The sequence below is a fragment of the Helianthus annuus genome, chromosome 15 (assembly GCF_002127325.2).
Source record: "Helianthus annuus cultivar XRQ/B chromosome 15, HanXRQr2.0-SUNRISE, whole genome shotgun sequence".
Classification (NCBI taxonomy): Eukaryota; Viridiplantae; Streptophyta; class Magnoliopsida; order Asterales; family Asteraceae; genus Helianthus; species Helianthus annuus.
In genome coordinates this window covers 53,490,966-53,507,684 of record NC_035447.2, presented here as the reverse complement: position 1 = coordinate 53,507,684, position 16,719 = coordinate 53,490,966, and the positions used below count along the sequence as shown (strand labels likewise).

Below are 16,719 nucleotides of genomic sequence, written 5' to 3'. Positions count from 1 at the left end.
CATTAAATGTTAGGGGCCAAAATGGTTAGAAAAAAAGACGTTAGGGGCCAAAAAGGTTAGAAAAAAGACGTTGTGGGCTGAGATGTTAAAAATTTATTTTTTTAGGCTAAAAGGGTAAAAGTGATATAACCTCAGGGGCCAAAATTGTAATTTACTCCTAATTTAAATTTAACTACATTGCACAAAAGTATATGCGATGTAAATTGTTGGCCCGTTTCCAACTACAGTAAGGAGAGTTGTTTGGGTTATTTTTAAAAACTTCTATGTTGTGTTCAGCTCTTGTATTTGATCTAATGTTGTGTTGTAGTTTCTAGATGTGGCCATGTGTTTGGTGATATGGTACCCAGATGCAAAAAGTTTGAGTTTTGGACTAAAGTGACAAAATTGACCAAACCACAGGGACCAAAATGGCAGTTTACTCTATTTATAATAAAAGTTACGAAGGAGAAGAAGAAACAAACCTTCTTACTTATGTAGCCCATTACTGATTATACACCATCACCAACTGCTGACACAAAACCCAATAATATATATTGTTAGAAAATACATTCCATGTAATGAAATGAAAACAAAGATTTGTAGTCGAAGACTTGACTTGATCGCTCTAGCTATGAAAGCTTTGTTGTGGCAATCGATCAAACAAAATGCAATTTGTTGCGGCAATCGATCAAACAAAATGCAACAAACCAAACTTCCAGCAACTAAATTGTTAGAAATTTTGATTTTTTGAACGAATACCTAAACCAACTTGACGACTAACAAACCCAAGACCTTAGGTATACTGACAAACAAATTGAACCAAGAAAAACACACAACATAATGATTTGTGGAATCTAACCTCAGACAATCTCAAATTAGCTAAATCACGAATATGGAAGTCCTTTTGCCAATTGGTCGTACAGGCACATTTGGTCTTCATCATAGAACTCGTATGCCCTTTGTCATCGTCATCGTTGTCGTCGCCTATAGCACAATAGAAAATAGGCTGCACAAAAAGATTAAATTGAGCTTTTCTGATCTACTACCTAATGAAGCAAAGAGCCTTTTTTTCTGCCAAGATTAGATCCAGCGGAAATTCTCAAAAAACAAAGAAACGAACGGCAATAGTTAAGATGTCCGATGGTGTCAATTTCAGCAGCTCTGGTTGGCCTCCACAATTGCTTGAATACCTTACGATTTCCCAATCGCCTGAATCTGCTTGTTTCTTTTCACATAATCTACCTTCGTCTTTTCTCCTAATTTGAGACTATTTGTAACCCGTTCGAGCCTTTAGCATCACACACACTATCGTAAACGAAGTAATAGGTCGGAACTTACCACACCGTCGGTACCTCGGTGTTTGCGGATCTACACCAAAACGGGACATGCACAACATGTCAGGCTCGCCGAAGTTCTGCTGGAACCCTAGGCGCTACCACCTTCATGGTCTGCTTCGTTTTGAGTCCGTAATCACAATTAACCTCTGGTATCAACGACGCTCGTCGCCACTGCAACTGGGGCAGAAGAGAGATGGTCATCGGAACAAACAGGGTGGTCTATCTATGTCGCTTCAATTATTTATCTCTCTATTTCTTCTTCTCCCTACCGTTTATCTAATCCCCTTCATTGGACAAAAAGAAACCATGGCAGAACCATAAATATGTTTCAAAACTTGGTCAACTAGTGTACTCTTCCTAAGGATCGACCGTAATTGTTATTATATAGAATGTCAATGATTTTTTTCATTTAGTCAATTACTCGATGACATTAATAGACCCATTTGACTTGCTACTTTTTCATGTCAATGATTGAACTTCATTTTAACTTTTAATCGTTTTTAAAATTCGCATCGCTAATTAAATACTCTTAATTTGAAGTTAGTATTATCTGCAGTTGAGTTTAATTTCAGTTCCTTGAAGAATTCAAGAATTCCAAGTCCATTTTAGAGTTGAAAATCAACAAGTTTAACTTAGAAAGTCAAAGGTGAGGTTCTCGCAAAAATGGGTACTAATTCTGATCATGTCAAAGAACATGTGAGCATATACAGATGTGGGTTTAGGCTTAAACACACGTTGATAGTATTCTTTTTAATTTTTTTTTTCAGAGTAGTTATGCATGTTTTGTTTCAGTGTTAATTCCAAGAATAAGTAACTTTAGAAATATCTAATTTCTGAGTTTTATTTATATATATATATATATATATATATATATATATATATATATTACTCAGTCTCATGGTCGTATACGATCTGGACCTGTATGAACCCTTATCTCTCTGTGATTTAGTTTGTTTTGAAAAGTTACTGGGCTAAATACTCATGCTATGATGATAGGCACTTTATTAGCATCTGATTTGTAACTTATCAACTTTCTGCAAATTTAATGCTTTCCAGGTATGCACATCATAGCATTACATCAGATGGGGTGTACGACACAGTTTAGGCAAGCTGGGTAGAGGAATTTGCATGATGAGTCTTCCCATTCCATATACCAATGAATGACATTCATTACAAGTTTTTCTTCCACTGAAGGAGTTGGGTTGTACATCTGACATGTGAGGATAAAGCAAGGGGAGGCCAACAAACCTCTTTTCAGGTATGGTTGCAACCAGAGGGTCTGATCTGTATATTATGTCTTTCAACGGAAAAAAACGTAATTTTATAATCTTGCACCACTCAATTTTCAATCATAAAACTCATGTTATGAAAAGGTAACAACTTTAATATTTCAGCTTCAGATTCTTAACAAAATCATGCTAAAAGTAAAACAACTAATAGCTTCTTATATGTGTTTAGAGTTGAATCACAATCTGGATTCTTCTTATTTCAATTCCTATTATACTGATGTTATTATTTAATAATTGGAGTCAGCTCTTATTTTGTTTTGTTTTCGTCAAAGAATTCTCCAATTTGGGTTAACCGCAGTTTATATTAGCGAAAAAGGGTGCGTTAGGGATGGTATGGATCGCGGCGCATCTGGATAGGTAATATATTGTTTTCCTTAATTTTTATTTGGTGATTATTGTATGTTCCTATATGTGGTGGTTGTCTGATTTATATTTACATGCTGGCAACATGGTCATGCAGTTGTATAATTGGTGGCAATTCAATGCTAGAAGATGCTAACTTTAAGGATATGAAGGATGTGGAAGGTTTGATCCGTCCCCCAGTCAAAGATAACAAAAGTCCACCAATCCAGAAATCAAATTGATGTGCTGTCTGTTGAAACTAAAGCTCTTCTTGACCCGCTCAATGGTTTGCCCAAGTAAGAAGAAATTTTATATTTAATATGTTAATTAATGGAATTTTCTGGGTACGAATTGACACCCATATTTAGTATAATGTACCCAAACATTTTTAAGATAATAAGTTGTTTTTCTTTCCGAATTGTGTTCTTAATGTTCAACTTCAGATTTCTATAATAAGTCCATGCGTATAATTTGTTTATGATAAGTTTAAACGTAATATTTTTTTCAAAAAATAAAAAACATATCGTTTCCTAACACCGCGAAATTCGCGAGAATTAGCACTAGTTACCCTAATTAAATTAAAGAATATGGTTTAGTACAGACATTACTAAATTTTGTCATTATTAATTCTAGACAATTTTAAATAATCCAACAACTAAATTCTATCAACTAGGATATTATAACAACTTAAATGGAATTATTATTTCAGTCATAATGATTATTTTTGTAATAATAAAATTAGTTATTTTTATAAATAGATATAACTAGTTGTACAAATTATTTAATCTATATATAATGAACACTTACCAAATTAAATATGACATTTTTTTAAAAAAAAATCACTAGATTATCTACTGAAAAATCAGATTACAAGATTATGATATGATATTTTGATCATTTGTATTTTTACATGAATTTCTAAATTAATATAACAAGTTAAATTGTCCAATAAATCCATACAAGGTCCAATAATTCTAAAAAAAAAATCTATGTCCAATTTCATAAAAACACAACTTTATATTGAAAAGCCTTAAATTCAAGTGTTTAAGAATCCTAGAATCATAATAATCTAAATTCGGATTTGTTTGCCTTCTATCATAGAAATGGATAGCAAGCTTTTTGTAGAGCATGGAAAACTAAGAAAATGGAATCAAGAATCATCTAAATTGGTTGAGAATTAAATTAAAGGAGAAATCTTGAGATGGCCCTAGATTCCTTCTTTGATTTAATCTGTGAGTTAGAGAAGTTGTGAATGAGATTGGGGAGTGGGAAATGATTAGAGAAGTGGTTTGGCATCAAATTTACAACTTAAGATTAACGAATTCTGCATGAACGATTTGGGTTCTTGTATACTTTAATGGAGTAAAATGGAGAGTTAATTTGGAATTTAATGTATCATTTAAAGTTGTAATATGGACCGACTAAACGACATGTATCCAATTCTTCCATCGCCCTTTGTCATTTGAGATCAAAACAATATCATTTGACTCTATTCTAAGACGTTTAGAAGTCAGGTCACGTTCCAAACCATACCGGGTATCGTTTGCGGGTGAGGAAGAAGGTGAAATTGGTACTCGCGTGAGGTGAAAACGAGTGTGAGTGGGGGTAAGTTGTTCGGCGCATGGCGCGCGTGTGGGAGGGTGGGGTTTGATCATTTGGCTGAAATGGCCCCTTATCTTATATAACTTCATTAACTTTATTTATAATCAATTCTAACTTAGTTTATTTGTTTCCCTTGTAACAACTAATGAAGCTAACGGAGATTGTTTATAAATTTAATACTTTTAAGGATAAATTACACTTTTCGTCCTTTATGTTTGTATCGAATTGCAACGGATGACCTTTACCTTCAATAATTACAATCACAGTCCTTTATTTGGAAAACTCGTTACACGTTTCGTCCTGTAGCACTAACCAGGTTAAAAATTTAAGTTTAGTCTATTTATATAAGGGCAGTTTAGTCTTTTTACCTAATTATTTATAGTATTTAATAAATAAAAGAATATAAAATAAAAAAAAACTTATGAAAACAATATAAATACCTTCTTTCTCCATCTCTTATCTCTAAAAGCTTTCATAGTCTATCTCTCTCATCTCAGGGACCTGGGACCTGCAACATTTTTCCGGCAACACATTTTCACCTCGAATCAGACAAACGCGCACATGACTCACTAACCAAGACGGTCACTAGTCGTCTCCAACCTCCCTCAGCCTTCACCGCCCATCAGATCCTTGAAAGAACCCACCAATGCCGCACACCGTTTTTCCGGTAACCAACACCCCAAAATCCGGCGACTTCAATCCAGATCCGGCGAGAACAAGATCCAGAGACTTCAGACCAATTCACTGATCTATGGTATCTGACGAGACCGTGGGCTCGGTTTGGTGGTTATGGTTTCGACTTAGGTTAAATCTAATCACTCTATCAGCAAAGGTTTATGTCAACTAGGTTTTGTTAGTTAAAAGACCATCTGTCAGCAAACTACGGGAGTTAGGGACTTAGGGTTAGGGTTTTGGAATTGGGGATTATTAGGGAGGTAGGTGGATATGATGAAGAATATGGTTTTGTAGGGTCTTGCGGTGGCGGAGATGGCCACGATGACGGAGAACATGACAGTGGTGGTGGGGGAAGCCATGTGTGTGTGTGAGAGAGAGAGAGAGAGAGAGAGAGAGAGAGAGAGGTGGGTTTGTTTGTTTGGTGTTAAACATAGTGTATGTGGTGGTTCAGACGGTGGTGGTGGGTTCTGTGGACGAATTTGGTGGTGGTGCTGGCTGGATTTTGTGGCGGTGGTGGAGGTTGGTTAAAGAGAGAGATGTTAAGAGAAGAGATTATAGGATTTTATGTGTAAATAAATGAGTAAATTACAGATCTATCCTCATGTGCAAAGCACATGATCAGACTTAACTTAAATTTTTAACCTGGTTAGTGTTAAAGGACGAAACGTGTAATGAGTTTTCCAAATAAAGGACTCTGACTGTAATTATTGAACCTAAAGGTCATCCGTTGCAATTCGATACAAACATAAAGGACGAAAAGTGTAATTTACCCTACCTTTAAACTAAAATTGATTTTATTAGTTAATTTAATATATGACAATAATATGACTAATAAATAAATATAAAATATTGCATTTTCATTTATTTTGCATAGGATCTGATTTACAAAATGAATCGGGTTTCTCTGATCCATTTTTGGCGGATACTACATAGATAAGATACAAATCTGGGTGTGTATGTGTCCATGAGATGGATGAGTTCAATGGCTAACTATTTTGTTCAATCTTATTTTTTGAATATGGAAGAACGTTAGATCAGTGGGAATTAAAGAGGGGTAAAGCTTTTATGTCGTACCATGAAATCATGGGAGAGGGTTATTGACACTAGACTTAGAAGAGAAACCCAGTTTACGGTAAACTAAGTTGGTTTCATACCAGGCCGGTTAACTACTGAAGCGATACATATTCTAAGGAGATTGATGGAAACGTATAGGGAGAAGAAGCGAGATCTACATATGATATTCATTGATCTAGAAAAGACATATGACTATGTGCCACGTAGACTGATTTGGGACAATTTAGATGGTAGAGGAGTTTCAGGGAAATTTATAGACATAATTAGGGATATGTATGGTAGGTCTGTTTCTAGTGTTTGTGCACTAGTAGAAGGTACCGACTCTAATCATGTAGAGGTAAGATTCCATCAAGGGTCTGTGTTTAGATGAGTTGTTAAGGTCAACTCAAGAGAGAGTTTGATGGTGTTTGCTTTTTTCGAATAATATTATGTTGGTTGTGGAGAGTAAACAGAGAAAGCACAGTTAGAGGATTGGTGAGAGACTTTAGAGGGAAAATGTAACATCCGTTAACGGATCTCTAAAATTCGGCCCGAATTGTAAAATTGGACTCTTCAAGAATTAAATAAAAATAAGAATTTGAATATTTTTATATTTTATTAATTAATTATCCTCATATATCGTGTTCGGTAAAGAAGGAAAAAAATGGATTTATAAACGTTTAATTTATAAAGGTTTCCAATAGTTCGGTTAGTTTGTTACAAGGGAAACACTAACGGAGATAACTTTGTTAGTTAATCAAAATTACACGTTTTAGGGTTGCATTTATAAATAATTGAAATTTTAAGTAAAATAATAAACTAAGTTAACCAACTAGGTTAGTTTGTTGGTTTTTATAAAGAAAAGGAATTAGTAAAGTTAAAATGTAGAAAGGGATTAATCAACTTGGTTAAATCTATATCTATATATATAATAAATGAATAAGGTTTGGGACACGTGTCCCGTTATGGTGCAACCACACTAGATTTTTGGCGGGAAAATAAGGGAAATTTCTAATTTTTACACGGGATCCGTTTATTGTATTCAAACCCGCATGGATTGACCCGGGTATATAAGGAACTAAAAAACCCTAATCATTCTAATTCCCTCATACGTTTCGCCACCGCTACTTTGCAAAACCCTAGAAAACTCTTCAGATCTTGAATCCCAATCGTAATCTACTCTTCTTCGATCGTCGCCACCCAAAAGTTGCCTCCAAAGATTGTATTCATGGTAAGTTTATGTATCCGATTCGAAGTTCTTGACATTTGATTTTGATATATTCGTTTTCAACTGTTCATCAGAAAGCCTACTTGCCGTGGGAGATTATGATCGGATTTCTGTTCGTGAAGCTCTTGGAGGCGGCGCAGGTCTCTTTCTCTATTTCTTTTGCACATTTGATCTTATCACAATTTTGTTTTTGATCGTAGTCGATTTAGATATCAGAAACAATTCATTCCGTTATAATGTTCTATTGTTTTTAGTTATTAGTGTTTAGGGTTTCTTAATTTTAAATAATGTTCAGTTTGTGGGATCTTTTCATTCGATTTCAACATGTATGCCTAAAACCCTAATTATATTGATCCAGCCGCTCTATGTTGTCTCTTTTCACCATTCATCCATCCATAATCTTTGGATCTTTTCATTCAATTTCAACAGGTATTTTTTTCACAACTTTTCTCCTTTAAATTTGCATATTACAGATTGGATTGAAGGTATATACTGATTATTTCGTCATTAATTTTGTATAGGCATTTGATAGGCTTCTTCATATTTTTTTGTCACTGGCAGTTTCGAGCTTGATAAACAAGGATAAGGTGGAATCAGTGGTCTCGAGCTTCTTCTCAGGTCCATCATCGTGATTGTTTAACTGGTTATGATTTGTGGGTATTTGAATTAACAGTTTTTATGTGGAGGCATTGACTTTTTGGTAATTTTATTCCTGCAGTTAGAAGAACATCACAGGTATGTTTTGTATCAATCAAACATATAGAATCAAAAATTGAGAACTGGGATGTAATTGTAAATAAGTTTTCTGGTTTGTATTCTCTTTTCAGGAGAACTGGGATCTGATTGTAAAGCGGTGGGTCACGGGATGGTGTTCCATCATTTCATTAAAGATATAGTGACACCGGTTATTAGTCTCAATTTTTATAAACTAAAATAGTAGAGGTTGTAATTTGACCCAGTTTTTACAAGGCTAGGCCGCTTAGGTTATTTTTAATCTAAAACTGGTCAAATGGGTTAAAGTCTGCTAAAATATATCTTTGTTTCATACAAGCTTTCAAATTGCTAAATGAGAGATTTTGATTGTTATTGTAAATGTGTTTCTGTAATCACATTTATTGCATCAATTGTTCATTAATTTTTTTCTGGAAAAGATGAAAAAAAGTTAACCTACATGTTTGAACACATTACTCAACCTATCCACATATACATGAAATATGTATCTGATGAAATTGCTTGAAACACATATCAGTTTAGTAGCCATGAGATGGCAGAAGAGATGAAGAGTTGTTTAGCATCTGAGTGACTCATTTGCTTGTCAGGATCTTGAAACAAAGCATACAAAAAATCTGCATCATTATTCTTTTTATTGGTGTGATTTAGTTATTCTGATTCAGCCTCTTTTGCTAATGAGAATCGAGAGAGTTATTTTTTATGACAAATTTTGATTTTGATTGTTTGAGATTTACCTAAACTCTTTCGAGCCGATTTCAAGTTTTTGATAGTTGGAAGTAGAAGGGGCTGTTTGTTTACCTCTTAATGAGACTCTTAATGGTTCAGACCTCTTATTGGTTCAGCACTTAATGCTTCAGACTGTTTGTTTCGCGAGCAGATATCTGAATGGTTCAGACATTTGCCTCTGAATGGTTAAGCATTATACTAAGTCTGAATGGTTAAGACCTCTAATGTGAATTGGTCAGACATTTGCCTCTAAACGGTTAAGCATTACACTGGTTCTTAATGGTTCAGACATATTACTGATTCAGCACTTAATGGTTCAGATCTCTTAATAATTCAGCACTTAATCATTCAGAAGTTGTCAAACAACCCCGAAGTGTTGCTGGACATGCGGCTAGGAATTTCGTCGAACATGGGATGACTGACGAAAAACTATGTAATGTTTCCGAAGAGGTATTCTCTTTATATGTCAATTAATTAGGGTTAGATTTTAAGAGGCTCAAATTTAGGATTATAATTTCATCATTCTGAATTCTTTGGTTTTAAAGATGTTACAGGTAGCTATTAGAGTTTGTGTTCTGTGAATTTTTGAGTTGCTAACATAAGGATTGTCATGGTATCAATGCAGGCCTATGCTCCATATTAACTTCCTGTGTTTACGAAAGGCTATTTATTTATTTTCGACAAGAAGCCAGCTCATTTGCTGATAAGCCAGTTTGCTTGATATGATATCATTGGGGAAGTCGCGAAGGTTATTTATTTATTTTTGACAATTTCTATTTTTGTGAATTTTTGAGTTGCTAACAAGATTCATATGTATCCATTGTTGTTTCCTCTTCGTTTGAAACGACCTTGGTATCCCGGACCTTCATCTTTTCAAGGTAAATGAGTCGGTTTGACCCGTAACCACGTCTTTGCATGGTTAAACCTTTTTATGTCATGAGAACTGATTGTGTTTAATTTTTTGTGTTATAAAGTTGCACGGATCCAGAGACTTGCAAGCGGCCAGATTAGTGAAGATTTTCAGCAGGAGAAACCACTTTGGAAACTTACATGTTATGGTCATTATTTATTGGATAGTCACCAAGCAGACATCAGAGGTACCATATATTGTTACATTATTAATATTAATTTATATATTGCTTACAAACTTTATGGTACATTATTAATATTAATTTATATATTGCTTACTTGCATCGGATTAAAAAACATGGATCCATTGATGTTGCCAATAGAAAGCGTAAGCTTCATGCTCCATATTTTAAAATGTTCTATAGATAATTAAGTCATTCATTAGTGTGATTTAACCTTTTTACATTTTCTCTATATGACCCATGTAACCCATATATAATATATATTTAAATAAACTAATCAGCCCATGCATAAGCAAATGGGTCAAATTGACATCTCTAGAATTGTGCATATCATTGATCTCACCTGAAGTTGTGAATATTTAATTGCGATATACTGAGTATGACGATACGGCCCGTTTGACTACTTTTAGCCCCTATCATACGGCCCCATTTGACTACTTTTTGCCCCTTTCATACAGCCCGTGTGACTACTTTTTGCCTCTATCATACAAAGTGATAACGTCGTGCGACTACTTTTTGCCTGCGTGACTACTTTTTGCCCCTTTCATTCGGCCCGTATGACACATCAGTGGTGTCTAGAAATCTAGATAGTGTACGTGTGTGAGTGGTGTTTGTATAACGCCACCCCATACAAAGTGATAAAATTAGATACTCATAGTTTCTTTATATGAACACTCTGGTTGATTTTTCTATGATTAGTGTTTATTAATGTGGATTAGTTTATAAGGGTTCTTTTTTTTTTTCATTTTCCAGAAAGGCAGGAGGGAACTATTGAGGTTAAATTTAGTTAAGCAGGTAATATGAAATGCTAGCTTCTCCTGTAATTTCATTGTAATATTCATGTGACAAAGAACTATAGTTTTAAATATGTTATTATTATTTTTGAGGAGCCTTAAGTTACCTATGGTGGTGTATTAGGAGGAAGGTGGAGGCTTAAGAGAACCCATCTTAAACATTTACAAAGATGTAACCTTTGATCCTGTCGTCAGTTCTGGATCCCAGTTTTGGGTGTTAAGTCTTATGAACCCGCTGAAAAAAATGATATTACAAAACGAAATGGTTGGTCTTTTGCGTGTCTTATTTGTATCTAAGGTTAATTGATCACTGCTTTCCTTTGAGTATTAATCATTTTATGATGAATGATTTCAGCAGGAGATCCTGATGCAAAAGGACACAATGATGTCACAAAAAGAAATGATGTGCAACAACAAGAACAAGAACGGAGGGTAATGGATAAGAAGATCAAAGAGATGAAAGACCAGCTGATACGAGCCAAAGCTTACTTAAGTTTTGTATTGCCAGCTGGCAATACTCATTTAATAAAGGAATTACGGTTACGAGTTAAAGAACTAGAACAAGCCATGGGAGACGTTGGCAAAGATTCTGATCTGTCTAAGAGGTTAGTTATTCATTCTTTTGCTTCATATACATGATTATTGTGGAATATAGATGAAAAAAAAATTCATATACTATGTAATCAAAAACATAAGTTTGATTTTGTATAAAACTATAAATGCCAAGCCTTATTTCTAGATGAGTAAAATGCCATTTTCGTCCCTGAGGTTTTGCCAGTTTTGCGACTTTCGCCCAACGGTTTGTTTTTCCGCATCTGAATCCAAAAGGTTTAAAATCTTGCCATTTTCATCCAGCACGTTAACTTCATCCATTTTTCTCCATTAAGTTAGGGATATTTCTATCTTTTTTGTTAACTTAAAGGGCGATTCAGTCTTTCTCACTTTATGCAAAAAGACCGAATACCCCTGAAAAAGACCGAATTGCCCTTTAAGTTAACAAACAAGACATAAATACCCCTGAATTAACGAAGAAAAATGGCAATTTACTCGTCTAGAAATTAGCAAAATGGCTTTTGACATGCTTCAAAAGTAGACGTGTTTGGTTGACTTGAAACGCTATTGTCCTGGTTTTGATTTTTTTTTTTTTTTTTTTTTTTTTTTTGCAAGTAATTAGTGTCTCAAATATTTTTTTACAAAAATTATGTCGTCTCAATGAAAATATAATTACTTCGGTTGAAAGGGTTTAGGAAGTTTTATGCGTTAAAAATACACTTCGCGCAATGTTTGACCCATTTCTTTAAAGCTAAAGTTTTTCAATTTACTGGTCTGATAATCTCTTCAGGGCCTTTCAGAGGATGCTGGCCATGGAAAATTCGTTGCAAAAAGCGGGCCGAATTTATCTGGATTGCTCTAGCATGGTGAAGAAGCTTCGTGTGATGACGAACATCGCACGAATTGTGTGAGTGAAGAAAGTTTAATGGACCCTTTAAATACCAATACAATTGCAGCATGCCAACTGATTCCCCAAAACTGCAGGTTTGTATCTTTTATCAGATGTCTTGCTTTCTTTTCGCCTTTTAAATTTATATTTCCATAACTTGTCCCAAACCATTCATTCTTGCATCACAACCTATTAGTTTTTTTTTAAATTTAATGATTAATTATTCAGAGACGCGTTAATTTTGACTGAGTTGGTGGTTTAATAGGTAGGTTAGGTTGATTTGGGTTTATTTTATATCAAACGGGTCAAGTAAAAAAAAAATTAGCTAAACAAAGGTTTGGCTCGAACGGGTTGAAATCGTTTGAAGTCTTTTCTTTAGGGTAAAGTACATAGATGGTCCCTATAGTTTACCAAAGTTTTTCTTTAGGGTAAAGTACATTGATGTTTTTCTAATCACAATTAACTCATTGATTATTTGTAAACAGTATTAATAAACGAACAAAAAAAGTATGTCTGGGTCAGCGTGATGTGACCTAGGCTGTTTTACAGCCCGTATTAAAAACGAACGGGTTGAAACTGTTACCCATCCAGCCCGTCTCTAACTACCATTGTCCAATTAGCGCGTTTCACAATTTTGATCTGTTTACTAATGAAACAGGGGAGATTCAGCTTTAGGTAAACCGACTACTTTGTACAAATCTGAAAAGAGGCAAGAGTTAAAAGAGGAAGGTTAACTTTGGTTGGATGTGGATGGCAAGCATTTCCTGCATATGTGAATGTTGGGTGTTATTATGTGGTTCGATTGCCACTTGGTTCTTTGCTGGCCTTCATTATTAACTTTGGTGCTAAGGTATGACAATAATAATAACTATTTCTCATATAAATTAAACATTTAACCTTATATATAGTTTTATTATGTAAGTTAATTACTCTATGTACTACTTTGTCGGCAATAATTAGCGGAAAAAAATAAAAGATTATTATAAGAAAATTTGACCGATCGGATAGTAAACGACCTATGATTGAAAACATTATGCAGGGAATATGGTTGGGTCTGGTTGGCGGTATGACTATGCAAACGCTTATTTTACTATGCGTTGTGGTATACGTGATGTGAAAAAAATCATTGTAGGTCGGTGTTGAAGGCCTGTAGACATAAATGGCTCCCACTGTTTCTAGATCCGGTGACGCTGTATTCCCCAACGTTGAGGGTGTGGTAATGTTTTTGGATCTGAAATTCATTATTTGTAAGATATTTGTACTCGACTTGTATCGTGATTTGCTAAATTTATCTACAGCTAAGATGTTGGTATTTGGTTTAGGTCAAAATGTAAAAGAATTTGATAACCATAAACCTAATAGAACATCATAAAGGTACTTAAACTATGGTTTTAACTTATTTTACAATTTTTAAATAATTCATTTTTGTTTCACAATTTCAGTGTACGGGCTGTAAATGAGTCAAGCCAGGGTGGGAGGCAGCTCCATCAATGTGTGTTTTTTATTGTTCAGATGCAGGGATGATAGTCAATGCCTTCAGCGAGGTATCATAATTTTGTGAAGTTTTATTTTACCTTCAGAGATTATTATTATTGTTATTTTCTTTAGCCCTTGACAAAATACTTAATTATACTAAATTTAAACCTCCAGGATTGACCTCCATCAAGTGCTTTAGGAACTTCACCAGACAACAGTTTCCTCTTTCTTCCATCATTAAAACTCTCATCAAGATTGTATTGAGATGGTAAGATTCCGTGGAGACTAAATTTTGTTATTTGGAGGTAGCAAAATGGATGGATTGGATGGGTTGTGGTTAATATGTGAAAATGGGTTTGGGTCAAGACATCAGTTTTTGCCCGGGGTTGGTGTTGGTCGAACGGGTTGAAATCGTTTCAAGTCTTTTCTTTAGGGTAAAGTACATAGATGGTCCCTGTAGTTTACCAAAGTTTTTGTTTAGGGTAAAGTACATAGATGTTTTTCTAATCATAATTAACTCATTGATTATTTGTAAACAAGATTAATAAACGAACAAAAAAGTATGTCTGGGTCAACGTGATGTGACCTAGCCTGTTTTACAGCCCGTATTACAAACGAACAGGTTGAAACTGTTACCCATCCAGTCCGTCTCTAGCTACCATTGTCCAATTAAGCGTTTCACAATTTTGATCTGTTTACTAATGAAACAGGGGAGATTCAGGTTAAGGTAAACCAGCTACTTTGTACAAATCTGAAAAGAGGCAAGAGTTAAAAGAGGAAGATTAACTTTGGTTGGATGTAGATGGAAAGCATTTCTTGCATATGTGAATGTTTGGATGTTATTATGTGGTTCGATTGCCACTTGGTTCTTTGCTGGCCTTCATGATTAACTTTGGTGCTAAGGTATGACAATAATAATAACTATTTCTCAGATAAATTAAACATTTAACTTTATATATAACTTTATGACGTAATTTAAATATTTAATGCTCTATTTACTACTTTATCGGCAACAATTAGCGGAAAAAATAAAAGATTATTATATGACGTGGTTGGATGTGGCGCTTTATACAATTGACCAGTATTTGAACAAGTTATCATTTGAACAAATCTGAAAATAAACGGTGAAAGTGTCTTATATTTAGTGTTTAAAGATTGACAAGTTAAGATATTAGGTATCAATATGTTTTTTTTATAAAGAACGCCCCGCATACGTGATGCGTGCGGTTCGCGCATTGTTCATCACGCATCAGCTTTTGGGATCAAAGTGCATCAGATCGCTACACGCCAGTTGATGATTCCAAACATGTTGCAGATTAAACAATTTTCAAGAAACGAGGAAAACGCTTACAACAATTCCGATTACACTTAAAATTGGTTAAGCTAGAAGTACCCATAAATACGATAGCTCTTGGTAAGTTTTACTTCACCTATTATATGGTTTACCAATTTAATGGTCTCGATTTTAGTGTTCGCTTTGGGTCCCCAAAAAGTTTTAGCCGGCCCTGCTTACTTTACCATATATGTGTACTTATATATACAGTGGAGCTTCGAAAAAGTGGTTTACCCCATGCTCATATGAATTCCAGCTGCTGTTTAGGTGCGTTCTTTCTTTTCGTCACTTGAACTATTATTAAAAATTCATACTATAGTTGGCAATTGTGATCCAGAACGAGTCATTATCGCGTATGGGTAATTGGGTTGTATTTTATAAACAATAGACAAGTCAATTAGGTCGGAAGTCGCTCATAGTCTATTGTTAACGCATGCTACTTCTGAATTATTTTTTTTAAGAGTCAACAATTATAGTAATTTGCTTTGGTAGTCATAGTTAACACTTTAATTATTCATAAATACTTTTATATTTATAGTTAAAAGAAATGTTAGCGGGCCAACCCAACTCAATTCGACCCACTTCAATTAAACCTATGATCCAACCTACGTTACTTGCCACCTTCATTAGATATTTGTATGTGCGGATTTGTTAATAACACGTTACCTAGCAGTTTTCTTTATTACTTTTTTTGTATGTTCTTTTGACGTTTTACCAACTCTTATTGTTTCAATTATTATTGTTATTATTATTTTTTATATGTTTTTTTTCTGCATTTGTAATTTCTAGGTTGGAGAATCCGAGATGTTGGCTGTGATGCTTGATTATGGGGAAGTGATGTTCAATCCTTCAATGAAGTAAGACCTATTTGCTCATCGTGAATTTTGTGGGTTCAAGAAATGGGTGACCTTGGTGTAAACATGTTGATTTAGTCACGTTGCCTCAAACTGGGTCGAATGGTTACATTTTCGTGGAGGGTTGAATCACTGCGGTGGGTAAAAAGATTCCAAAGTTTTTCGAATTTCTAATCTTGGTTATAAAATTCGCGCTTCTGGAGCCCACGACTTGCTAATGTGTTTTCTAATAAAAGATTCCAAGTTTCTAATTATATGGTTTGTAGGAATATGCCAAGAAGTGCTTGATGGCCAATTTGTGAGAATCAAGAAAGGCAACGGCCTGCTAATGGGTTGTCTAATAAAAGCTCAAAGTGGATTAGCATTTGTTATAACAAATGTAAAAGTCAACAACTTGATATAAAGAGCTATAAAAGTCAACAATTACTGCTATGGAGACGACCAGGAGAGATAGTCAAGACAGTGGAAATTATTAAATGGACGATTGGAGAAGAAACTCTTGTCAATCAAAGATAGGCCTTTAGCAGGTGATGTTAATCAATGGCCTCTTTTCATGCTCTTGGGTTTGATGTTAACACATACGACAATATTATCATCATTTAAATTCTAATTACCACTGTAATGTGTTGTATTTATTCAAAAAAATGTGTGTTTGTTGTTTAGGCATGGCAAGTATTGCAGCCACAACGAAAAACCAATTTTGAGCCTAAATAATTTATGTTAATGTTTGGTTTCTATTCATTCTTTGGTATCAAATTTGATATGCA

At 34.5% G+C, this 16,719-nt stretch overlaps 1 protein-coding gene across 49 annotated transcripts; it reads left to right on the top strand.

The window, feature by feature from the left end:
• The first annotated feature begins 7,341 nt into the window (after window positions 1-7,341).
• LOC110875912 lies at window positions 7,342-16,719 on the top strand. 49 transcript variants are annotated; one of them, XR_004882072.1, is made up of 22 exons: window positions 7,342-7,508; window positions 7,580-7,645; window positions 7,935-7,990; window positions 8,067-8,123; window positions 8,224-8,240; window positions 8,333-8,358; window positions 9,284-9,413; window positions 9,589-9,841; window positions 9,938-10,060; window positions 10,808-10,849; window positions 10,973-11,113; window positions 11,204-11,453; window positions 12,191-12,384; window positions 12,948-13,139; window positions 13,422-13,505; window positions 13,732-13,833; window positions 13,940-14,033; window positions 14,476-14,668; window positions 15,081-15,179; window positions 15,309-15,365; window positions 15,888-16,089; window positions 16,219-16,719. XR_004882072.1 is itself a non-coding variant. In XM_035984585.1 (6 exons), exons 1-6 carry the CDS (start codon window positions 7,506-7,508, stop codon window positions 8,346-8,348), a joined length of 300 nt encoding a protein of 99 aa, XP_035840478.1. In that variant the 5' UTR covers window positions 7,342-7,505; the 3' UTR covers window positions 8,349-8,625. The 49 variants fall into 49 exon arrangements, 2 of the variants coding, with proteins under 2 accessions (XP_035840478.1, XP_035840477.1); XR_004882056.1 differs by lacking the exon at window positions 7,935-7,990 and adding an exon at window positions 7,864-7,934 and having other exon boundaries at window positions 7,380-7,508; window positions 7,584-7,645; XR_004882083.1 differs by lacking the exon at window positions 7,935-7,990 and adding exons at window positions 7,864-7,934; window positions 13,612-13,663 and having other exon boundaries at window positions 7,380-7,645; window positions 13,422-13,500.

Coding starts and splice junctions, on each gene's coding strand:
- LOC110875912 (XM_035984584.1), top strand. Junction 7,646..7,863: donor AGCTCTTGGAGGCGGCGCAG/GTCTCTTTCTCT, acceptor ATATTGATCCAG/CCGCTCTATGTTGTCTCTTT. Junction 7,991..8,066: donor TATTACAGATTGGATTGAAG/GTATATACTGAT, acceptor TGTCACTGGCAG/TTTCGAGCTTGATAAACAAG.